We start from the raw sequence: 26101 nt of genomic DNA on the forward strand, positions 1-26101 counted from the left end.
TCTGGGTGATGGATTTTCAAGGGCACTCGGGCTGTGGTTTGTGTCCCCAGGGAGAAATGATGGGGGCCATGGGAAAACAGGAGCACTGAGGCAGACGCAGCCCCAGGACGCAGTCCTGACACAGGTGGCATCAAGCCCTGCCTGAGTCCAGGCCCAGGCACAAGAAGGGGCAGGGCCTGGGACCCAGGCTGAATGGGTAGGCTGGTGGGGCTTGGCAAAGGGAAGAGGTGCAGTTGGGCTCTTTCAAGAAAACCCTGACTTGGTTCTCCACCTGTTAAGATGGGTCTGGCTTGGGAGGGGTGGCTGCAGAAAGGGAGGAGGGAAAGGCAGACGTAACTATGAAAGGAAAGGGGCCGTGGGGGGAACAGCATGCGCTGTACTCACCCGCACTTCCTCTCTGTCCCAGTGGCTCCTCTGTTAACCTGTGCAGCAGGGACACAAACAACACGCTGAGGTAATGACCAGGGTCTTCTCACCCCCTGGATCTTCTCCCGGGGCCTCCCTGACCCCCGTACTCATGGGCTTCTGGACTTGCCTTTCCCCTTGTTCCTTGTAGGCCGACTTTCCTGACCACATATGAAAACAGAGGAGCACCATACTGCCTACAACCAGCAACTGCAACCGACAAAACAGCCACGGAGACCAGCGCCTCTCAGGAGAAGGAACTACTAATACTAAAATGGAGAGGAAGCCACCTTAAATCTAGGGAGTAGTTACTTCAGGGGGCACAGCCCTCTGGTCCCAAAAGTGAACCAGGTGAGAGTGAGTTACACTGTAATAAGGCAGTATTTCCTTCCTGTTAAATCATGCTCTCACTCACCCTGGAATTACAAACACTGCCGGACCCTCAAACCCTGTCTGTCCTCACGGAGGGCCACTGCTACCAGGCTATCAGACACCCACGTGTTCTTTAAGTGTGCAAACTGGACTGACAGCTCTCAACACCATGAACAGCAGGTTCTGGGAGAGGGAATTCGGAAGAACACAGGAGTATAACACGAGGCTCTGGAGTAGCTGAGAAAATTTAGGGTTCTGAAGTAACATGGGGGAAGTTCAGCTCGTCTTTCACCTATATAGTCTTGGTTAAAAGTACTCACCACTCAAGGTGAGGGGTGAAGGGATGCAAAGTAGGAAGGATATCCCAATAGAGCAGAAGCATTCCCCAGGATGCAGCCAGACAGAGCCAAGTAGAGCAAGGAGAGGCTCGAGGGGGTGAATGTGGTGGGCTGTCATAGTTCTTCAAAAGTGTTCATTTGGCTCTCAAGGTGTTTGCATTGATCAGACTATGTTTGCCTGACAAGGTCTAAGTTGCGTTTATATTATGTCAGCTTGATCACAACCCCAAAGAAGCAAATCTCTCTCTTTATGGTAGACAGTTACTGCTCTCTAACGCCTGGGTGACAGTCCCTACTGCAATGTCAACATAGTAAAAACTCATGCACCCAGATCATGGCAGAGTATCAGAAGGTCTGTCCATCAAAACACTTCGTTTTAGAACTACACATACAAAACAGCTACATTTTAGCTACTGGGACATATTCTAGGACCTTTACAATGTTGAAAGTCAGACATTTTAAAACTCTATCCATCTCTCATCCCAACTCTTAACACTCTTCCCCTCTGGGATGACACCTAAAAGCCACAGAAATAGAAATTTAGGCATTCTCACAAAAGATTTCACATAGGTATACTCTAGTATATGCACTGAAAGAGAGAGGTGATACTAAAAGCAAGAGGGACAGAAAGAGGAGCGGTGATAGGGCAACACAGGTGTAAAGACAGGGGCCCCAAGGCCAGGAGACACCAGGTGACGGAAACCATACCCAGTCCATAGGTGAGACGCAGCCTACATCCAGATTTGAACCAGGACTGAGGGCTGAAGCCGAGGGTCAACGTAAAGCCCCAGTGGTCAGGGCAGAGTCCTCTGTGCTTTGGGGGAGCAAAGGGAGGCTGATGAGAGGCTGTGGGCAAAGCTACTGGGGAAGGGAAGGTATATGGGAAGAGAGACCAAAGCAGCAGCTGTTATATCTTCAGCCAAGAACAATCCACATGAATGCCAGGATCTGGTTGGACTGTGTGCGTGCGTGCATGCTTGTGTTTGGAGCATGTGTTTACATAGTGTAAATTTATCTCTGTGTATCTGCTTTTCACCTCTTGTACTACAACCCTCCTGCCTTCTTCCTTCTCCAATTGGCACAGGGACGTCAGTATGCTCTACATTTCTTTGTAGCATTTCTAGATGTTTCAAACACCATCACTCTCTACTTCTGACCTTTGACATCCATGCCAAACATGTCATTCTCATCCATTCATCCCAGTTTTTGTCCACTTTGTCCCAGGCCTTGCTCTGGTTCACTGAATGATTTCAGCACCTGAAGGATGTTTTCCTCTGCTCCCAGTTTCTTGCCTGGTGATTTCAGTGTCCTTGCCGACTTACTCCAAAGCCCTCTCTTATCCACACTCGTCCTCATGGCAAACAATGCAGCACACCCCCATCCCATGGAGCTTCTCCTTTCCCATCACAGCTTCCAGGCCTGTATTGACTTCTTTCTACCCTCCCTTTCTTCACTTCACTCAGTCTATTATCTGCTCAGACTAAAGCATGGGTGCTGGAGATGGAGAAACCTGGGCTGAATCCAAGCTCTGCCACTTACTACCTGTGCAAGTTCTTGAACTGCTCTGAGCCTTGTCCAGAATCTTCCCCTCATGGGGCTGTGGAATCAAACATGAGAGAGGGGTGTGTTCCGTGCGGAGCAGCCAACAGGGCCCTTCTATGCCTTCAGTGCCGCAGGACGGCACGCCACCGCTCTCCCTGACAAGGTGCTCTCTAGCATTTACCCTGTTTATTTCTGTAGAACTGTTAATCTACTGACATCCCACTACGTGCCAGGCACTGTTCTAGGCACTGGTTATACAACGTAAACAAAACAGACCAAAATCTCTGCCTTGTGGAGCTCACGTTTTAGAGGAACAGCCACGTTAATATGTAACAGAAATAACCACTAACTCTCAAACATCCAAAAAGAATTTTGTTGTCTGTTCAGCATAACACAGAAGATTGAAGCATGAAGATTAAGAGCATGAATTTAGGAGTCAGAAAGACCCAGCTCAAACCCAGTATCTGTCACTTAATAGCTACATGATTTAAATTTCTCTGAGCCTATTTCTTCATTGGTAAAATGGGAATGTTATTCTATATCTCACAGGGTTGTTAAGGATTAGATGAGATTATATGTGGAAATCATTTAGCACAGCTCTTTACACATAGGTATCAAGTAGGTTTTATATATAATATGGCTGGGAAGGTATTACAGGCACACCTTGTTTTATTGTGCTTCATAGATGTTGTGTTTTTTACAAATTGAAAGCAAGACCCTTCGCCAACCAAAAGGACTGGCTTTACTGTGATACTCGCTTTGCTGCGCGGGTCTGGATCCGACCCCGCACTGATTTCCGAGGCATACCCACACTGACTTCTGCTGACACCTCTTTACTGCTTTTCATTCTTCTGTGAAGCCACAAAACCATTCAGCTGGTCTGCCCACAATCATCTCTTCCTTTTCAGAAACCTTCCCTGTATTTACAATCATACACTCAAAGTTTAATGAACTTTTTCTGCCACTTCTTTTTGTCTTCTGTTTATTTTGCATCTCGCTTTCCTAACTAATTTGTAAACTCCTTGAAGCGAAGGGCCATGTTTTGTTTTCTTGTATCTATTTCCTGTATCCCAACCATCTGTCATCGTATCAGGAATCAGGAAGCTTTGCTGATCCACTGACACTTGCCATCTCTAGGGAAAGACTTGAGCCAGCTGGGAAAAGTAGATAGAAAGAACTATGGGGTCTGAAAGCTTTGGGGAAAGGTGGAAGCAGGAAGAAAAGCAGAAATGAAAGGAGGGGGAAGTTTGTTCAGGGGATACGTTGCTCTGGCTCCCATTCAAACTAGGGGTCCTGTTGAGCTGCCTTTACCTCTGTCTTTCCCATTCTGCATCTTCTCTTCTTCTTCCTCTGCACCTTCCTCTGCTGTGAAAACAAGTCCAAGAAGGCCCATGACCCTTGACACAGGATAAGCATAGAAGGAGGTGAAGGGAGTAACTTAGGAGGCTTGGGATAAAATCTAGCAAACGGCTCATGGCTGCAGCCTCCAAGGGTACTACCTCATGTAGTCTGTACCCTGGGTGGCCCAGTCCCTTGCACTGTGTATAAGGGAACCTACTCAGAAATCCTAAGCCCATAGAAGCAGGCAGAGTAGTCTGATATCACCTACACTGCTGCAGTCTTCCCTGGTGACTGAGGTGGGTGTGGCTGCCTCTTTATGCCCGTTTGGGTAAGGTGATGATATCTACTAGAAATATATTTAATATCTTGCATTCAGATTAAAGAAAGCAACCATAAAAGTGCATGTTGGGGAACACCTTGATTAACACTGGCTTCCATAAAAAAAAAAGACTGTTGTTAGGTTTTAGCTAACAACAATCTTTTTTTTTTTTATCCTCGCCTGAGGACATTTTTGCATTTATCTTTAGATAGAGCAAAAGGGAGAGAGGGGGGGAGAGAGAAAGACATCCATGTGAGAGAGACACATCGACTAGCTGCTACCCACACAACCCCAACCAGAGCCAGGGACAAACTGCAACCGAGGTACGTGCCCTTAGCGGGAACCAAACCCAGGCCTCTCTGGTTTGTGGGCTGATGCTCTAACCACTGAGCATAACTGGCCAGGGCGCTAACAACCATCTTAAAATGACTGAACAGTGCATTGTGGCTGTATGACAAAAAAAAAATGAATGCCATCTAAGGTTGCTTTTGCCGTAGTCGGCTCAGGGAGGTCACAGTTCACTGTGCTCTGCTGGGAGAAGACCCCCCTACAAGATGGAGACATACACTCAGCCCTGGGAACTCATTTTGAATTGGGGCCTTGAAACACTCAGCCACATCCCAGTGTGGGCAAGCAGGATGGCCATGTGAAAATCATGTCACATTAGGAATGGCTGAAGGAACCACAGATAGTTGCCTAAAGAGGAATAAAGCTTAGGGAGAGCCTTGTTATCTGCCACCAGATACTTGAAAGGCAACATAAAGAGGAGGAATTGAACTTACTCTTGGTAGCTTTACAGAGGGTCGAGCAAAGATAAATTGGTGACAGAAAGGCAGATTTTGGCTCCCTGATAAGGAAGAACTTCCCAGTGATGAGAATTGGCCATGAATGAGCTCACTAGAAATATTCAAACAGAGAACTTTTATATTGGGAGGCAAGCTGGAGCAAATGACTTCTAAGATCGTATCCAACTCAAAGATTCCATTATTTGTGAAAATATTTAAAAAAAAGATGAAGTAGGCGAACTAGGTATCTAAATAGCATGTCCACACTATATAGAATATATGTAAAGGTAATCTGAATATCTAATCTCATCCTAACAGAACCTTCATAGTGACAGTAAAAATGGGTTAGTGTTGGGTATGGCTCTTCCATTCACTGAGACACTGGCCGTCTCGCATGTAAAAAAGTTTATTTCTGCATTTTATGGAGATACTGTGCTGTGTGTGGACTTAGTTTACTTCTACTTATGGACTTCAGTGTTTGAGAGAGCAGAACATCAGTGACAGGGGCCCCCGTGGGACTACAGATTTGACATTTTGTCCTGTGTGGGATACGGGCAGTGGTAAGAGCACTGACTTGATGTTCTTTTTTTAATCCTCACTGGAGTATATTTTTCTATTTTATCTTCAGATAGAGTGGGAGGGAGGGAGAGGGAGAGAGAAACATTGACGTGAGAAGGACACATCGACTGGTTGCCTCTTGCATGACCCCAACCAGGGGATGAACTGCAACCGAGGTACATGCCCTTCAAACCTGTGACTCTTTGGTCTGGGAGGCAACGCTCTAACCACTGAACAAAACTGTCCAGGGCTGACTTAATGTTCTTAAGACGTAAGTTCAAGGACCAGCTTTGCCCCTTCAAGCTGCATAACTTTAGGCAGATTACTTTTCTGATAACCATTCACTGCATTTCTAAGGTAAGGGGACTAGCCAATGTGAGCTGTAAGATGCCTTCCAAACACACCGCATAACTTGGTTAACACCACTCTTTCCTACTGGAAGAGATTGCCAAGCACTCCCCTAAATGTGTAGTTTTGGGGAAGCTGTTTGGTCTGCATGTGCTTAATGATGTTGTTGCCTCTCATGCTAGTGTAATGCTCATGAGCCACTTATTTTGCATAGACCCTCATAAGTGGCCAAGAGGCACATGTGTGCCTAATTTCCATGGCCTGAAATCCCGTAAGAAATTCCCTTTAAAAGTGGGATTTCTGAAATCTGTGGGGAGCCATAATAGGGAAGGCACTTTCTAGTCACTTGTGAAGTCATCTCAAAGGCAGTCAGCTCCTCTGCTTATGTGTGTGGATGGAGGGGTCAGTGCTTTTGACAGGGACTGAAAAATAGTACCAGAATGGGGACAGTGTCCCCATATTGCTCCCTGCACAGGAAAACTGGCATCTTATCTTAACTGTACTGGAAAAGCTGACTTAGGCCACATATTTAGTTTCTTAAAGAAAATAGGAAGATTTGGGAGCGAAGCCATGGGCCAGACCCTGGTGTGGGCCCATGACAACACTGGAGGTGTGTGCTCTAGCCTAGGTCTGCAGAGCTACAAGGCTGGCTTTCCTGAAGGTTTCCATGTACGTGTTTGAATAAGTTTGTGTGTTTGAACAGTCCATGGAAAAACTGCTCTATATTTTAAGTTAATAACCTAAGCCACTTCAAGGTATTTAAAAGCATTGCATTAGGTCAGAAAACACAAAAGAGAGCCATCAGGATGAGTGACCTACAGCAATTAGGAAGGGAACCGCTTGTGTAATATATCACATGGGAATCTGACCACTGTGAAAAAATGAGCAAATATCTGGCAGCTACAAAACTGATGGAGTCACAGGATTCTTAAAGATATGATGATATGGGAATGGCCTTTTATTTTTTTCTCTCCTTCCTGGGTTTTATGTAAGGGGAAAAATGCCAGGAGGAAAGGCTCTCTGGAAAATCAATGACATAGTCAAGTGACAGAGAGACGGAGGGAGAAGTCATAGATGAGACTGAACATGAGGAGGGAAGGAAGCAGCAGACTCAGGTCATGAACTTCAAGTGAAATCAGAGCCTAGTCATGGACAAAAGGAGAGAATAGGGTTTCAAAACCAAATCAAAGAGAAGCAAGCAGAAAGGCAGCTGGGAGAGAGTCCAGAAGCTTTTGCAGCTGATTCGGTGCCAGTTATCCAGGGAGGCTGCAGAATGAGATGGTGGAACAGGGCCTAGGAAAGAGCAGCTGTGGATGGAGCACAGATAAAAGACACAGTCGGTGAGGAAGGAGCCTAACTGTACTTAGAGATCTAAATGTCTTTAAGTGCTGAACTGTGTTTGTTTCACAAAGTGTACTCTTAAGAGAAACCTCAATGTGTCATTATCTCTGTGTGATCACTCTGAGGAGAGAGACGCTCTGGGTGAAACTCTCCAGTGTGTTCCTAGAAGGCAAAAGGACCGATCAAGTGGCGAAATGAGGTGGTCTGTGCTCTGTGATGACATTTTACCATGTGGTGAGGAAGTGAGGAGGGTGTGCAGAAGGAGAGGTATGAGGCTGGGTGGGAACTCGGCTTCACCTGAGTGGAGCTCCTTCACCAGGGATGACATGGTGTTGGTGATGGAGTCAGCAGCCACCAGCAGGTCATTGCGGAGGTTTCTCCTCGTACCTGAGGAGAATCAGAGCAGATGGCGATGCCAGGTGGGTGGGTGTGGATAAGAGAGAACAGAGCAAATGACTAAGTCTGCTAGGCCTTTGGACACAGGGCAGAATACCTAACCAAGGGCGGGGAATGTCTGGCCCACAGGCCATATGAAGCCCATGAAATCGATACCAGCTAACATCACACACCTCACCAAATTAGCCTGACAAAATATAGCAGGCTAACTTTTAAGTTGATAATTTTGTATGGCCCGGGAAAACTGTTATACAAACCCAAATGGCCTTTGGCAGAAAAAAGATTCCCCACCCCTGCAGGGACATGGGGCTGCAGCAGCTCCACCTGCTCCCAGACACATCAGCAGCACGAGGCACCCAAGTCCACTGTTCTCCTCCCTCTCCTTCTCCACGTGAAGGGTAGGACCCAGTCAACTCCATGCTTCTCAGTAACAATCAAAAGAGTTGGGCTCCAGAATGAATACTGCTCCAAGGTGCTCCTCAGTCTTAGCAGGACTTCACTCTCCAGGACTGCCACCTCCGTTTCCTGCTGCCACCCAACGAGACTCCTTAGCCACCTCATCTTCTCCCAACCATGTAACCTGCTGGCTGCTAGCTCCTCAGATGACTGCGACAATCTGACACCAAATGTGCTTTCAGCAAGTTCCTATTTAGGGTTCCACGCTTCCTTCTCTTGCTTGTTCTAAAGACTTTCCAGGGCAAGCACACAACTTTGGGAATTATTCCATCCAATTCCTCTGGAGGAAGCAAAACCCAAAGGATAACACTCTTCTCACAACCCAGAAAAAAGAGCATAGAAACCCAGGAGGTCTGTTCTTCCCACACATACAAAGCCTGCAGACCTCCCATTGGAGACCAGCCCATCAAATAGAAGGGGACAGCACTTGACTTATTTATACTATATATAAAAATCTGATCATTTAAACCTAGGTGCACAGAAGAAATGAAACTGGAAAAACCTCAGTAAAGATCTTGTCTATGCTTCCAAACCCTTTCAGTTCTCCATTATACTCTGCTACTAAAACTGACCTTGTGCAAAGGCCTCCTGCATGTCTCCCCCAACTCCACTCAGCGGATCCTGTGGACAGTGTGTGGGCGTGGAGCCAGCAGATGTTGAGCGGACAGGCATGGGCATTGGACGGCTGCCTCCATGAGTGGGTGATGTATGTGGCGATCCTGTGGCCTGAGCCTGGGAGAATCAAAGAGATAAAATGTTATCTCAGGTATCTTACCTCTTCGAAGAAGGGAGAAGTCCTTTTCCTTAGTCAACCTGAGCCAGCCAAGAAGGCTTCAGTTCCGTGGAGCGATGCAGGCATTATTATTGAAAGGAAGGAGTTAGGTAGGCTGCCTCCAGGACTGGAGAGAGGAAGAAAAGGAAGAGAGAAAGGGAGAGGGAGGAAACAAAAGGGGAGGAGGGAAAAGAGGGAGAGAGAAGGTCAGAAGAATGGATGGAAAGGGGGAAGGAAAGCAGAGGCTAGCACAGAGAGGCGCAGGCCTTTCTGGTGGGCAGACTGAGCAGAGAAGCTGGGTGAGGGTCTGAGAGGGGCTGGGGTCACACAGTTGGGAAATAATACATACACTTCTTTCATTTGTGTTTGCAAACAAATTCATGGACATTATCTCATTTGGTCCTCACAACACCTTGTGAGTAGACAGGGCATATATTTTTGTATCCATTTTATAGAAGAAAAACAAGGATGCAAGAGGATGTGTCAGGCTATGAAGCTCATCAGTGGGAGATGCTGGGATACGTCTTTCCACGGCAAGGGCGACGCCATGTATTCTGCACCTCTGCAGCTCCCAGACCTCAGGCGACATGTGCCTGAGCTTGTGTGTCAGTTCAGCAGCGGGCTGCTTCCCAGGAGCAGGGTCATCTGGCCTGTCACACTGTACGTGTCAAACAAACATGGTGAGGTCTTTGGTGGCTATCCTGCAGGGACTAGGTGAGAATGCACACATTTAGTGGAAACTGAACTTTCCTTGTGAAGGCTCTGGTGTAATCCTGGAGAAAGCGTGGAGCAATGGAGTTACAGGGAGCTCACTGAGATTTACTCTGCTGCTCTTCAGAGCAAGGGAAACTGAGTGTGGCAGATAGACTGGGGTTTTCTATGGAAGCAAAACGGGAAATATAAGCTGAAGGGTGCAAATGAGTTCAAATGAAGATAATTATCTTTTTTGGTATCTAGCTCAAAACTCCCCTACCCCCCAAACAGAATCTGGCCAAACAGGCTTGATAGTGTGTGTGTGTGTGTGTGTGTGTGTGTGTATTTAGAGACATGTGAAAAACAGAGGAAGCTGCCCTGGCTGGTTTGGCTCAGCAGTTAGAGAGTCAGCCCATGGACCAAAGGGTCACAGGTTCGATTTCCAGTCAAAGGCATGTACCTGGGTTGCAGGTTCGATCCCCAGCCCTGGTTGAGGTCATGTGGGAGGCAACCAATTGATGTGTCTCTCTCACATCAATGTTTCTCTATCTCTCCCTCCTTTCCTTCCATTCTATGTGAAAACCAATGGAAAAATATCCTCAGCTGAGACTTAACAAAAAAAAAAAAAAAAAAGAGAAAGCTAAAAAATATAACAAAATATACTGCCAAAATGAATAATTGTTAATACTGTATCAAATTTATTTCAGCTTAAAAATACTGCAACTAAATCTGAAGATCCCTTTCATCACCAATTCTTTCCTGTCCCAGTCCCCTCATCTGATCCCTTCATTGGCAACCATTATCAAAGATTTTGGTATGAAACTTTTAACCTGTGTGTACATATGTAACTATGAACAATATCTGACAGTTCATGTTTCTAAATTTTGCATGAATGGTATCATACCACACATATCACATTGCAGTTTGCCTTTATCACTTAGCATGCTGAGATTTTTCCGTGGTACAAATAAATATGAACTTAGACCCTATCTCATATTTCATATAAAAACTCCAAAATGGATCAGACTAAACATAAGAACTAATACTATAAAACTCTTAGAAGAAAAGATTAGGAAATAACTTTTTAGATATGACAAGAAACATAGCTAAAAATGGAAGCATGGAACAGACTGATGAATCTCAGAGGGAAGAGGGGCAGGAAAAGATTAACCAAAGAACTTACATGCATATAAACATAACCCATGGACATAGATAATAGTGCAGTGAAGGCCTGGAGTGGAGCAGTTGGGGGGCTTGGGAGGGTGGAGCAGGGTGGAGGAGGACAATAAGGAATAAAAATTGGGGAACATCTGTAATAATTTCAATAATAAAGATAAATTTAAAAAATACATAAATTAAACTTCATCAGAATTAAAACGTTTCTTTTCCAAAGGACACCTTTAAGAAAGTAAAAGAGCAACTCACAGAATGGAAGAAAATTTCTGCAAATTATATATTTGATTAGTGACTTGTATCTAGAATATATAAAGAGCTCTTATACTCAACAATAAAAGGACAAGTAGCCTAATTGAAAAGTGGGAAAAGTATTTGAACATTTTCCAGATACATAGAAATGTCCAATAAGCACATGAAAAGATGCTCAACCATTAGGGAAATGCAAATCAAAACTACCAGAAGATACCACTTCACACCCCAGAAGATGGCTATAAAAAAAAAAGACAATAGCAAGTGCTGACAAAGATGTGAAATTGGAACTCTCATAAGCTGCTGGTAGGAATCTAAAATGGTATAGCTACTTTAGAAAACAGTCTGTCAGTTCCTCAAAAGGTTAAACATTAAGTACCATATGACCCATAAATTCCACTTCTATGTGTGTATCTCCAAGAGAAATGAAAACTTATATCTACACAAAAATTTGTACACAAGTGTTCATAGCAGCATTAAACACAATACCCCAAAAGTGGAAACAATCCAAATATTCATCAACTGATGAATGATTTAAATAAAATAATTTGCCAATAAAAGGAAATGAAGTACTGATACATGTTACAAAATGGACAAACCTTGAAAGTATGTGAAGTAAAAGAAGCTAGTTACAAAAGACCACATATTGTTTAATTCCATTTATATATTCCATATATAAATTCCATTTATATGTCCAGAATAGACAAATGCATAGAGATATAAATTAGATTGATGGTTGTCTGAGGCTGGGGGGCTTGGAAGGAATGAGAAGTGAGTGCTTAGGGGTATGGGATGCTTTTTGGAAGTGATAAAATGTTCTAAAATTGGTTGTAGTGATGGTTGCACAATTCTGTGAATATATTAAAAAACACTTTAAAAGGGTGAAGTGTATGTTATGTAAATTACAGCTCAATAAAACTATTAAAAAAAAAATAAACCACTAAGAAAAACAAAAAGATAAGCCATATACTGGGGAAAATATTTGCAAATTATATGTGATGGAGAACTTGTAGGTATTTGCAATGATTTTTTTGGATCTGACACCAAAAGCAAAGGCAAAAGAAAAAGAAAAACAAGTGGGACTACATCAAACAAAAAGCTCTGAGCAGCAAAGGAAACCAACAAAATGAAAAGGCAACTTGAATGAGAAAATAATTGCAAATCATAAAGATAATAAAGGGTTAATATTCAAAATATATAAAACAACTCATACAACTAAATAGCAAAAAAAAACAATCTAATTAAAAAACAGGCAGAGCAACTGAATAGACATTTTCCAAAGAAGAAATACAAATAAATGGCAAACAGGTATATGAAAAGGTGTGCAACATCACAAATCATCAGGGAAATAAAAACCAAAACCCAATGAGATATCACCTCACACCTGTTAGGGTGATTATCATAAAATAGACAAGCGATAACAAACAAGCGTGGCAAGGATGTGGAGAAAGGGAACTCTTGTACACTGTTGGTGGGAATATAATTTGGTGCGGCTACTCTGGACAACATTATGGAAGTTCCTCAAAAAATTAAAAATAGAACTACCACATGATCCAGCAACTCCACTTCTGGGTCGATATGCAAAGAAAACGAAAACAGGATCTTGAAGAGGTATCAGAACTCCCTTGTTCACTGCAGCATTATTCACAATAGCTAAGATATGGAAACAAACTAAATGAATGGATAGAAATGATGTGGTGTATACGTACAATGGAATATTATTCAGCCACGAGAAGAAGGAAATCCTACTGTTTGTGATAACATAGATGGACCCTGAGCACATCATGCTAAGTGAAATAAGCCAGACAGAACATGACAAACACTGCATGGTATCACTTATATGTGGAATCTAAGAAACTCACAGAGACAGAAGAAAAAAGTGGTTGCCAGGGATGAAGGGTGGGGGAAATAGGGAGAGGTTGGTAAAAGGGTATAAACTTTCAGTTATTAGGTAAGTAAGGTCTGAGGATCTAATGTATAACGTACTGACTATACTTGACAACAATGTATTGTATAATTAAAATTTGCTAAGAGAGTAGAATTTACGTGTTCTTACACACACACACACACACACACACAAAGATGTATATGTGAGGTGATGGATTTGTTCATTAACTAGATGAATGGAATTCTTTCATCATGTGTATCAAATCACCACAATGTACACTTTAAGTATCTTATAATTTTATGTTAATTATACATACATAAAGCTGAAATAAAAAATATAAACTAAAAAAACAAAAAAGCCTTGTGTCCAGAACATATAAAGAACTGTTACAACTGAATAAGAAGAAGACAACCCAATTATAAAACAAAGACTTGAACAGGCATTTCACCAATGATGATGTACATATGGGCAAATAATCCACATGAAAAATATTCAACATGAGTAGTTATTAGGAAATGAAAACAGAAATCACAGCTAGACACCCCTTTTCCACTGAAATAGCGATAATAAAAAAGACTAACAGGATGTGGGAAACTGAAGCCCTCGTACATTGCTGACGGGACTGTTAAACGGTATAACCACTTTGGAAAACAGTTTGGCAGTTTCTTAAAACGTTAAACATAAACTTACCATATGTGCCTGCAATTTCACTCCTGAGTATATACCCAAGAGAAATGAAACCATATGTCACCCAAAACTTCTACACAAATGTTCATTAGCCAACAATTTAATAGGCCAAGAGTGAAAATAATCCCAAAGGCCACTGACTGGTGACTGAACTAACAAAACGGAGCTTACCCAAATAATGGAATATTGTAACATCTCTTTGTTATTTTTAAAAAATATGTTTTTAATTACTTTTTTTAGAGAGAGAGCAAGGGAGAGAGAGCTAGAAACATGGATGTGAAAGCGAAACATCGATCTACCACTTTCTGCACGCCCCTTACTGGGGATCGAATCAGGATCTCTCAGTCCATGGGATGATGCTCAATCCACTGAGCCACCTCTACCTTTTACCTTATAAATACCATCACTCCAGTTTTTTGGCCATTTTTATGGGAGAGGGGGAAATAATAAAGCATAAAACTCATTCTCATTCTACTTTGGAAAGTGCTTATGAACAGCCAGATCTAGCAGTTTCAGCCCCAACCCAAATTAGATAAGGAAGCTGGGAGAGAGGTGAGTGAATTTGCAGAAAAAGCAATGAAGTCTGATGCTTTGCGGGTAGATCCTGTGAGCCAAACTTTGCTTTTGGGATGCAGGAGATCACAGAAGAGGTGGACACTGGCAAAGCCAGGGCTTTTCCTGGGCCTCGGAGGGTTGAGGAGAACAGAATAAACGTCGTTGCCTGGGCTGCTTGGGCAGCCTCAAGGAAGGATGCCATGCACCCAGTAGCTGATGGTTTTCCCACAGGCTGATACCGTGAGACAAAGAGCCTAAAGCTGTCTCACAATTAGTTATAACCTCAATGAGATCATGTGAGGATCTTGGGTGCTGGGTGAGCCTATGAATTTAGATGCCTCAGCCATGGAACAGGAATGCTGCCTGCGAAAATTAGGCTTGTCCATAGGCAAAGGACATGGTGGCCTCAGCACAGATCAAGCTGCAGCTGTGGACATTCCACTGATAGAGCAGCACCCAGTGTAAGTCCCCAAGGCACAGCACCAACCTCAGGCGCAAGAAGGAGGATAAGAATCTCTAAAGTGACTGGCTTCAGAGTTTGCCAGGAAATGCGCAGACTAAGTGCACAGCTCAGACAATGAGCACTCAAGAGGGAAATTAAGCCCAGTTAAGAAAGAGTGTGTGGCCTGTGAAACTCAAACACATTTACTGTATGACAGTTATCTGTTGTCCCAGAGGCCAACCCGGCATTAAGCATGTGGCAAGTATTCGATAAATCTCTCTCAGTGAGATTGGGGCCAGACACCCTGCCTGAGGAGGCAGAGCAGGCAGTGATCTCTAGGGAGTACTAACTATCAGTCATTGATACAGCTGTATGTGAAATACTTTAACTAGATAACTGAATGTGGCTGCTTCTAATGAATCAGAATGAGATGTCACTTCCTAGATTTGGTTATACAAGACTGTGACTTCGATTTTACCCCCCACCCTCCACGCTCTCGTTCTCTCCTGGTTTCTCACTCTGATAAGCCAGCTGCCATCTCATGAGCTGCCCTGTGGAAAGGCCCACATGGCAAGGAACCCAGGGTGACTTCCAGCCACCAGCCGCATTGAACAGAAGCCCTCAGTCTAACAATCCATGAGGAATCTTGCCAATAACCATGCAAAGTGTTGAGCCTGGAGGTGATGACAGTCTTGTGAGAGATCCTGCCCCTCTGCTTGTGAGGACCTGGCTAATAGCACCTGGATTCCTGGCCCACAGCAGCTTTGAGTTAATAAATATTTATTCTTCTAAGCCACTAGATTTTGGGGTAAGTTGTTATGCAGCAATAGGTAACTCATGCTATGGCTGATCTTTTTCTTTATGCAGTATTAGATCAGTCCCATCTGAAGGACCTCTGACTGAGAGAAAACTGAAGAAAGAATTTTGGGGTATAAGAAACCAGACCCAGGCTTTCACGAGAGGCCAAAGACCCTAGGAATGAAGACCATGGATGATAGGGGAGGCAAGGATATATAATCAAGAAAAAATGTTCTGACTGGAGTTTTGCCTAAGTTCCTGAGTACCTTAGTTTGTCCTGACACTGAAAGTCTCACCCTCTTTGTCAACAGTTACAGGATCCACAGACCATTCTCGTGCCAAATCAATGACTCAGAAGAGGGAAAGTCGCAGGCCTCGCTCTTCCCACCCTCGGGTGGATATTTAGAAAGCAGCGAGGTTCAGCAAGAGCAGCACAGCTTAGAAGTCAGGGATGCCGGGTTTTCCTTTCGACTGCAGCACGTGCGTTTCAATTTTTATGGGGCTCAGTCTTCTCATTTATAAACTAGGCGGCATCAACAAGATGGTCTCTGAAGTATTTTTCAGATATAAAATTCTATGATTCTATGACTTTTGCCAAGTTACCTCATCTCAGAAATGCCAAGCAATCACAGCTTTGCTTCGGTCCTAACTACACTACAGGTCAAGGATCCTCCTCTAAGGGTTCTCAGCAGCCATCTTAGGGTCACAAAATGCTCATCTAGGCCTCAGGCAAAGGAAGCCTGTAAGGAGGTACAGGGAGCAGGCTACTCTACAGAGGATGTGGCTATTTCAAGAAAGGTTGAGTTTGGCCCTGGCCAGTTTGCTCAGTGGTTAGAGCGTCAGCCTGTGGAGCAGAGAGTCCCGGGTTCGGTTTCTGCTAAGGGCACGTACCTTGGTTGCGGTTTGTCCCAGGCCCGGTTGGGGTTGTGTGGGTGGCAACCACTCGATGTTTCTCTCTCTCTCTCTTCCTCCCTCTCTCCCTCCCACTCTATCTGAAGATAAATGCAAAAGTGTCCTTGGTGAGGATTAAAAAAAAAAAGAAAGGCTAAGTTTGTAAACAGTTCCTTCCAGTGATCCAGGTCCCCTGACTTCTGCTCCACCCCTCTCCCACTGAACCACAGTGTCTCCATCCATGTGCAGATTGGAGCGTGTGGAGGTCATGCAGCTCAAGACAATGCTTGAGTGAAGAGCAAACCTCTCGGCAGGCTGATAACCACCTATGAACCAAGGTTTGTTCATTCTTTGCCCTCTTGGAGGTCTGGGCCAGAGGAACATCCTAAAATCAATCTGGAGCACTGTGCTGTGCAATTGCACCTCTTCTCAAAAGCACAGATGGGTTTTACATTCCGAGGTAGGCCCTCCCCTTGGGGACTGCCATGCACTGCAATCAATGCAAACCAATCTAGACTAAGTGGCACAGGAGGAGGCTGGGGAGCATCACAGTTGGGTCCTTGAGATATGGGGAATCTGAGAATCACACAGAAGTTGGTAAAGGTGGAGGAACTAGTCACATGGCTCTGGGAATGGGAATAAGCTAATCAGTGAGGGTATAAAAGCATTGTGTGCCTCTGGGTTTTAGCTGCCACAGAGGGGCAGTTAGCCTGGGAGGCAGGGAAGCTTTGCAACATGCTACTTGGTGTGTTAAGGTTTCCTGATGCAAGGACAGTGGAATCTTATTGAAATACAACCGATAACAAAGGCCTGAATACAGCACAGGCCCACCACGTGTCTACTCAATAACTAAACACAATAAATGCCCTGTGACTCAGGTTCTCTGAGCACAGAGGTCCCTTGTAGTTGGAAACAATTCTGCTGAAAGCACAGAACTAGAGAGATGTTATAATCTGAGAAGCTCTCTAGTCTGTTGGCTCTTCACTGCTTTTAAATCAGCAAAACCTCTGAGAACCTGAAAAATCTATGTATCACATTCTAAGAAAATGGCTCAGAAATTATGCTTATAATTTCAGAGGGTTCATGACCCCAGGTAAACAGTCTCTGGTTTAGTCCAACATTCATTTTTATATTTGAGGAGACTAAGGCCTACAGAGGTCATAAGGTTACAAATAAATTAGTAGAAAGGTAAGACTGGTACCTGGGCCTTCTAATCGCCTCTAACTGCTGGGAGAAACCAAGGCAGATTGGGATCATAGCACAACGTTTCTGAGCCAGAAGGAACGTGGGTCAGTCAAGACTTCTCACTGCTGAAACTCACCATGATTTTCAACAGGAGAGTCAATTTCCAATAATTTTGACAGAATGGTCAATTTCCAATAACAGTGAGAAATGTGAGAAACATAATTATGACTTGGTCTCTTGTCTAGAACACAAATCTAATATTGGAGCCAAACAGGTACAGAGAATGCCAAAGAAGGTAACCTGAGGACATGGTGATCCTTCCCCACAGCGGGCACCCGAGCAGAGATCAGGACTCACATGCTGTGGCAGAGAGAGCCGGCCACAGGGAGAAAGGCACTTTTTTTATCTTCACCCAAGGACACTTTTGCATTCATTTTCAGATAGAGCGAGAGGGAGAGAGGGAGGAAGAGAGAGAGAAACATCGATGTGACAGAGAGACATTGACTGGCTGCCACCCACACAACCCCAACCAGGGCCGGGGACAAACTGCAACCGAGGTACATGCCGTTAGTGGGAACCTGATCCAGGTCTCTCTGGACCGTGGGCTGACGCTCTAACCACTGAGCAAAACTGGCCAGGGCGAAAGGCACTGTCTTAGCAGAAAAAGAACATGCGCTGTTCTGGGCCATGTGTAGGCATCCCCAGCATGATGCCTGACACACCGCAGGGTCTCCGTAAATATTGTTGCTCTCCTTTCTTTTTCCTCATGGAACAGGTATAAATTAAAAAAAAAAAAAAAAATCTCTTTGATGCCCATTATAGTCAGGTAATGAAGCCCAGAGAGGTTTGTGACAAGAAGCCTGGTTTTGAGTTATGCCTCTGTGGAGCACTCGTAACCACACAACCCCCTCCACATACACCCAAACAAAAACTCGGAGCTAAGCGGTTATCATGGTGACAGAAGGAGACACTTTGGTCTCCATTTCTCTCTCTCTGACTCATGGATACCTGCCAGGTAGCAGATGGCCTATGTGGACAATTACCTTCATTTTGCTGCAGTGTATTTAAATTAAACAAACTGGCCTCTTTACCGCCAATTTTTAGAAGCCCTTTCAGAAAAACAAAAAACCCAAAAACCACCTTGGGAGAAAGGAGCTGTAAGTCTGAAATTTAGGTGAGGCAACCATGATGGTATAGAGAATGGGATTATAAGGAATGGACTTGGTACATTTTTTTTTTCTTCAAGAGAAGGTCAAAAAACAAACAAAACCCATATACTATTTTGAGCTGGTGCTGGTTTGCTCTGCTAGGAAAACGCTGTCTCATCAAACATGGAAATAAGAGGAACAAGGGTGTCTGCCATTGCACTGTCCATCCTGCTGCAGGACGCAAACATAACTGCCTCACAGGACCAGAGTGAGGACGGCTGGCAGACAGGGCCTGGGATGGAAGTGAGCCGACGATGGAGAACAAGGTGCAGGGGACGAGACAGTCACATGAAATAAGCAAAGAAGCAGGCCATGCTCCCCTCTGGGGTGAAGTAACACAGGGAAAGGAAATGCCTGCAGACCTTCCTCTCTTAGCAAAGGTGCCCACTTGCACTCTTAAGTGCAGTGTAACATTTAAAGATAAACCTGGCTTCGAAACACCAGAGAGAAGGCCTGAAGAGTCTTATGATGTCTCTCTTCTCTTGTCACCATTAATACACATTTATCTATTGTGTCTGTTGGAAAGTTAGGGCCACCAAAAAGCCCACCATGAGGTCCGTCCGCAGAGGGCTGACACATATTTGTTCCCACACCACTTCAGGAAACTTGGTGCTTACACATAACCTGTCACTCCCTGTGGTGACTTGTGGCAAAAGTGGTTGTAGACAGGAAATAGCTAGTGTAGGGCTGCTGGAAGTTTTGTGATTGCAGCTTTGGCCATGGGTGGAAAGGTATGGTTCTCAATCTTCACGATTCTGTCACTATTCAAGTACAAAGCTTACCCCCAGGCTTAAAGGGGTGGGGGCAAGGTGTCTGTTTATCTTTCTTAGTGGTAGAGGGAAGCATATTATGTTTCTGAGACAAGGAACAACCTATTAAAACTCACCATAAACCCAAAGATCAAAGGAAAGTTGAAATTTAAACTTTTAGATAGGGGAGCTCATAAATTCCAAGACTAGAATTACCCTTTTTCTGTTTGTTTCTCCTAGTCTGTCCAGCTCTACTGGAAAGTGGTATCCCATTAGTTCTCATTGCAGGGTTTCAAAGCCAGTTCTCAGCAAAACGATCAGGAACCTTATGGGAAAAGTCCCTATAAAACAAACACCAGACACCCTGATTGCATATTAGAAACAAGAAGAAAACAGGCTCCCAGGAGAGCGTGGTCCTTATTCAGACAGCTAAATCAAGGATCAGGAAGGCAGCCAGAACCTATCAATGATATTTTAAAATTCAATGAGACATATTTAAATGCTATTTATGGGCAGGTCGAACTTGTATGGTATGGTATGGCACTCTTGTCCGACACCACCACTCTTTGCTCAGTCCCTGGTTATACATAATACCGTGGTTAGAGTCCAGGCTCTGCAGTCTGATTATCTGATTTGGATTCCAGCTTTGCCATTTACTAGCTATGTGGTCTTGGGAAAATTACTTAATCTCTCTGGCACCTCAGATTCTTCATATGCAAAATGGAGATTTTAATCTTTTCCTAGGTTGGTGAGAATGAATGTTCAATGCTTCACACGCCAGCTCAATAGAGTACTACTTGTCATTATTCTACTTTGCAAGGTGCTGGGGGCTACGAGGGGTCAGTGTCTTACGGGGCTCTGGAGGCAGTTGGGTATGTGTGCAACGAGCGTACAAAGGAGGATGAAATCCGTGACTACATGGAAGTACAAAGAAAAAGAACCCCAGACACGAGGGTTTAACTGTGACCTCCTGGAACAGGGTGAGGTTTCACAGAGAGGTGGCATCTGAGAGTATCTGGAGGGGTATAATTTCAATAGGCAGAAACGGCTCGGGAAGGGCGATCCAGGTGAGGAAAGAGCATGAACAGAGGTACAGGGCTGAGAGAGGAGGCTGTGCTTGGGGTATTAGGAGTGGGTGAGGGGAGCATGGAAGCTGTTTGGTGGGGGAGAGAAGTGTGGGCCACAATCATGCAGAGCCGTAAAGAAATGGTCATCACATTTATTTACTAGGCCACAGACGGGCAAACTATAGCCTATGGCCAAATCCAGCTCACCATGTTGTTTTTGCAGGCTGAGAAAGAAGGGCTTTATACTTTGAAATGCTTATATTTTCAGTGGTTACATAAGTACTTATTAATACCTTTGGTTTGGCTTACAAAGCCTACAATATTTATGATCTAACCCTTTAAGTGAAAGCTTGCTGACCTCTAGGCAGCGGCAGAAGGAACCAGTGGTTTCCCAGGAAGGAATGATGTGGTTAGAGTGATCTGTCTTTAGGAACCTGGGCAATGTGAAGGAGGGACTGGGAAGCAAGAGACAGGAGACAAGAAGATTTATTAGGAGGCTTTTCCCGACCATGAAGAATGGTGATAGGAATTGAAAGGAGAGAGAGATAAGCACGCATTTGGAGAAAAACTTGACTGGACTTGACAACTGTGTAGGAAGAGCAGACTGGAAGACAGTGTGCACATAGGGAGCACGGGCACTGACATTAACAGAGCAGGAGATTCGGACAGAGGAAGGTGACTGGAAATCTTTTGTCATCTACCCCACCCTTAAACCTCAGAATAAAGGATTCTGAGAGTGCCTGGGGACTCAGAGTAGTGTCACAGAGAAAGGTTCTCTGGGCTCAGGGCAGTGCCTTAGGACCTGAAGGTGAGGATGGCTTAGGACTAGAATTTAGAAAGTAGAGGTCAAGGATGCTTCTAAATATTCTACAATGCATCGAACAGCCCCATTTCCCTCACACAAAGTTATCCAGCTCCATATGTCCATATTGCTGAGGGTAAGAAACCTGTCTGAAGGTGACTCAGAATCATGAGATCCTACAGAGGGTGGCCTGTTCAGGGTTACTTTTCCCAAGTGGTGAGCTGCTGTGGAAGGAAGGGCAGGCCACTAGTAGCCTGAGATCAGGTTAGAACTTTCAAGGGGCCCAAGAATAAACTGCTATCTTCTGCACATTTGGGAGATGGCCCAGAGGGCAGCTACAGGCCTAAGAATCTCCTAGATTCTCTCTTGGTTTCCTGAGTTCTGAGCTGGTTAAATATAGGAGTTGAAAACCGAAATGTGAAAGCAATGCATAAACAGTGAATATTATACATTTTGAAGTTCATAAGAATACATAATAATAAACACGCAAAAGGATTTATGGTTAACCAGTCTTGTAGAGCAGTGGTGAGTTGGTATGGATTCTTATTAAAGGTACCACTTCAGCTACAGTAAACTGTGTCTCTGGATTGCCTCTAATTTTAGCAAACAAGCCCCTCCCTCCCTCTCACTTTCTTTTTTAAGCATTGGGATATCTATACTACAGCTCCAAATGAGAGTAATTCTACTTGCCAAATTATGATTAGCAGCAAACGAAGATGAGTGTGAAAGAGTCTATCGTACTCTTTATAACATGCTTCTTTTAGCTGAAACTAAGCAGATGTTCATTTCAGTTAAGAACTCTAGGCCAGGAAGCTCTCTACCTTAGCCTTGCTAATATGGAACATCAGAACCAGCTTGAGGTCAGCTATAAAACCTTAGACATTGGTACAGCACCAGGATTCAAGGAAATGCCTACTGACACTCTCAAAGTGAAGGGTCACAGGTCCAATCTCATGCCAAGAGAGGAAGGCAAACTGAGGTCTAACAGAAAGAGCACCAGGAATTTCTGTCCTCCTGTGGGAGGCATGGCCAAGAATCCCAGAGATAAGCCACAGGAGTGGGCTTCATGGAAGTAGCTGACACCTTTTTCATAGGATGCATTTGTTTGTCTGGAAAAGTGGGAGGTAGGTGATTGGCATGAATAAACCCTGGAGAAGGAGATGGTTACTGGAGAAAAGTGCAGACCATTAATAAAGGGAGGAACAGAGGGTTTCAAAGTCACAAAAGGACATATCAGGCAAATGAACCCAGGTGAATTTCTATAGACATTTTCTGGTTTATAACTTTTCACCAATCTACCAACTGGTATCAGTGACAAAAGAATCAAAGAATGTGATGCTGGAAGTTTATAGATGAGGAAACTGAAGTTTGTAGTGTTAGTTACATGTTTATACAGAAAAGAAATGAAGTTTTGTCAACAAGGTCCGATGAGTCTGATAATGTAACAGGCAACTGAATATTCAATTCCTTCCTTCACTGAGGTGAGTTTATTCAGTGGGGTGGGGGTGAAGTGTTTGGATAAGACAAAGCCCATTTTTCAGAGCTGTCAGCAAGGACTTCCTTGCTTACTATTTATTACCTTTCTCCTTCTTGAAACTTACTGGGCTTTCATGAGAACCCACAATCCTACTCCTCCTACCCACTTCTCTTTCTTCTTTTTGTCTACTATGGGTTTTCCCTAAGGCTCATGTTTATGATTTCAACCCCAGTCTTATGTTGAAGACTTCCAAATCTACAATGTTAGCCTTGTTTTCCTACTGAGATTCCAGCTGCATATCCCAAGTATCTGGTAGACCAGACAAGAAGCTCAGCTTCCTTTCTATTCTTTGTAACTCAAGAGATTCAAAATCAGAAGTCCCCTTCCTAACCCAGATCATTTCCTCATTTTCACTTTTTCAGTCAATGGTAATCATCACTTTTCCAGATTCTCAGGCTCAAAACCTAGAAGTCATCTTTCACTTATTCTTTTCTGTTGATGCTCTGCTGAGACTCAGACTGGAGTATTCTGGGGGGAGATACTGTGGTCCTAGGAATTTATTATTCCTCCAGTAGAAGGCAAATTTCTCCTGGTGTGTAGATTTTTCCTGGACACCTTGGCAGATAGTTTTCAAATAAATGTATGCATTCTGGTCAGGAGAGGAAAGGCCAGAAATACAGTACAGGAGGGAAATAAAAAAGCAAACCTCTCAGCTTGTCATTGGTGAGATTGATGAAAAGTATTGATGATGCTACAAAGACCCAAAGCTATTTTCTCCTATATCCTCAGACTATAAACTCCTTATAGGTATTCAATAATTCTGGGGGGAGTAAAATACAAATACCTATTTTTAATACCATAATGACATTTCCTCTTATGGGGAAAAATAAAACAAAAACAAAAAACCAACAAGTTGCCAGGTCCCTACAGTGAGAACAGGAGCTACGACTGATGAGTACATTGCAGACTTTCACAAGGCCATCCTATGTGCAATGAAACTGGCAGAGAGTCTATGCACATGGACTAGGACTGGGACCCAGGCTGAAGGCTTGTGGCATAGCCATGTACTACAGCACACTGATCCTCATTTACTGAAAGACATCAGTGGAATTTGCAAACTTAGGAGGGCAGCAGTGGTGCCTGAGGCTCAGGATATCACTGACCTGGCTTGTGTTTCTCTATTTAGAGCATCATGCCAACCATGAAACAACTTTCAGCCTATTTGAGGGTGGGATTTGTGTAGGATTTCTTTTTATCCTCCAATGGTCAAGCTCATGCCTTGACATGGGTGGGTGGGTAAATAAATAAATAAATAAATAAATGGCATCCTTTGCCTTTCAGGAAGAAGTAGATGCAGGCTTCCATTTCAGAGTATTGGGATTTCAGAGGCATGTGAATCACTTCTCAATGAGACTGTGTCCAAAGGTTAAGGGAACCAAGAGGGGAAATGACCCATAAAGCATATCAGGAGGTTCACCAATAATCTCTTTAGTGGACAGAGGAGGAGGTTTTTATTTGTTGTTATGTAGGTTTTATAAAATTACTTTCTCTTAAATTTACAAAATTCACACTCAGGAGGTTTGTTGGAGTCCTCACGGGTCCACCTTGGCTAACTAAATACTGAATCCCTTCTTTAGGCGTATTTGGTGGAGTTGTGGTCAGACGGGCTTCCTCGGGCCAGCCCACACCATGCTTTCTTTGGTGTAGATGTAGTGGGTTATCTGTCTGATTCTGGGAATCAGAAAGGGCAAGATCCTACTTGATCTCCCAACTCATTGAAGTACAAGAGAGGTCCCAAGTGCAGCAGTATTCTCTGGCTGTGGTTACTGGGTTTGTACTGAGCAATGCCCAAAATATTTTCAAATGATACACATAACTATAGATATCCCACATTTTATAGATTACTTGTGTTAAAAAAGAATAATTTTATTCTACATAAACAGTATCAGTTCTTTAGATGGAAATAACAATAGAGTTAATAATAATATTAACATATTAACTTGCTGTTCCTATTCATTTGGCAACACCGAAATCCATTTTTCTGATTCATTTTTATAAAGGACATATCTGTAGCATCATTTAGTGTGTTTTATATAAACTTATTAGGGTGATATTGTTTAATAGGATTATACAGGTTTCAAGTGTAGATTTCTATGATAGATGATCTGCATATCACATTGTGTGCCCACCACCCAAAGTCAAATCATCTACTATCACCATATATTTGGCCCCCTTTATCCTTTACTACCTCCTTCCCTTTCCCTCTGGTAACCACCGTAATGTTGTCTGTGTCTATGAGTTTTAGTTTTATATCCCATATATGAGTGAAATCATATGGTTCTTAGTTTCTTCTGACTGACTTATTTTGCTTAGCATGATATTCTCAAGGTCTATCCATGTTGTCGTAAATGGCAGTATTTCATCTTTTCTTACGGCTGAGTAGTATTCCATTGTATATATGTACACATCTTCTTTATCCAATCATCGCATTTAGTCTTATAAATGAAATCTATCTTTTATATGATCAAGGTACTCACCTTGAACCAGGTATGTCCATTATAATTAATAAATTATGAATTAACACTGTTTTTAAGTTAAAATCTTATAGATCTGGTTAATACCAGTTTTCATTCAGCATCTATATATTGAGTACAATATGTGCTGTGTGGCAGGCACTGGGCTAGTGGCTGGGGATGAAGTAGTGAAAAAAGGCAAACAAAGTCCTTTATAGCCTGATGATGATCATGGGCCTGATTAACCCTGATGCAACTGATACAATCTAATTCCTGAGCCAGTTAAACTGTAGGGTATACTGTGGGTTGAACACTCAGTTATTGGAAATAACCAGGCAGTTCTGCCTTTAATCATAACCCTTGGACCTAAGAAAAGAGAAAGGACGGAGGGAGAGAGAAAAGATGTAAGAATTATCCACTCAAAGCAACAGAAAAGTGGCTGAGGCTAAAGGTAGAAGCACAGCACCAGAACTTTTAAAGTCACATTTCATACTTATGTCTCTCAAATTCCCCTAAAGCCAAAATAATCCCTAATGAAGAAAGAGACAAGAAGGCAGACCATATAAAAAGTTCTCTATAATAGATTTATGGAGCCAGTTTTGGGAAGCATGCCTGATAATTTCTTCATTCTAAAAGTCTTTTACAATTATTTAATTATCCACTTAGGGTGATACATTTTGATAGGGAGGAAAATAAACTATACTAACCAGAGTCTGGGAGGAACAAGGGATTATAACCTACCTCTGTA

The 26101-nt window shown here is 43.4% G+C and overlaps 1 protein-coding gene across 3 annotated transcripts in view; it reads right to left on the reverse strand.

Annotated features, from left to right (window-relative positions):
• Nucleotides 1-402: 402 nt before the first annotated feature.
• The window catches only part of DTNB (dystrobrevin beta), a 236698-nt gene continuing 210999 nt past the window's right edge, over nt 403-26101 (reverse strand). The window contains exons 18-21 of one of the 3 annotated variants that reach the window (XM_036262917.1): nt 8774-8933; nt 7647-7736; nt 3969-4022; nt 403-422 (exon numbers count right to left, since the gene is read on the reverse strand). In XM_036262917.1, coding sequence (XP_036118810.1) covers nt 418-422; nt 3969-4022; nt 7647-7736; nt 8774-8933 — 309 coding nt within the window. In that variant the 3' untranslated portion in view covers nt 403-417. Of the gene's footprint in view, nt 423-3936; nt 4023-6711; nt 7512-7646; nt 7737-8773; nt 8934-26101 lie in introns of those variants that run through there. The other 2 variants (XM_036262916.1, XM_036262918.1) reach the window with 2 other exon arrangements.

This window comes from Molossus molossus, unplaced genomic scaffold (assembly GCF_014108415.1).
Source record: "Molossus molossus isolate mMolMol1 unplaced genomic scaffold, mMolMol1.p scaffold_m16_p_15, whole genome shotgun sequence".
Taxonomy (NCBI): Eukaryota; Metazoa; Chordata; class Mammalia; order Chiroptera; family Molossidae; genus Molossus; species Molossus molossus.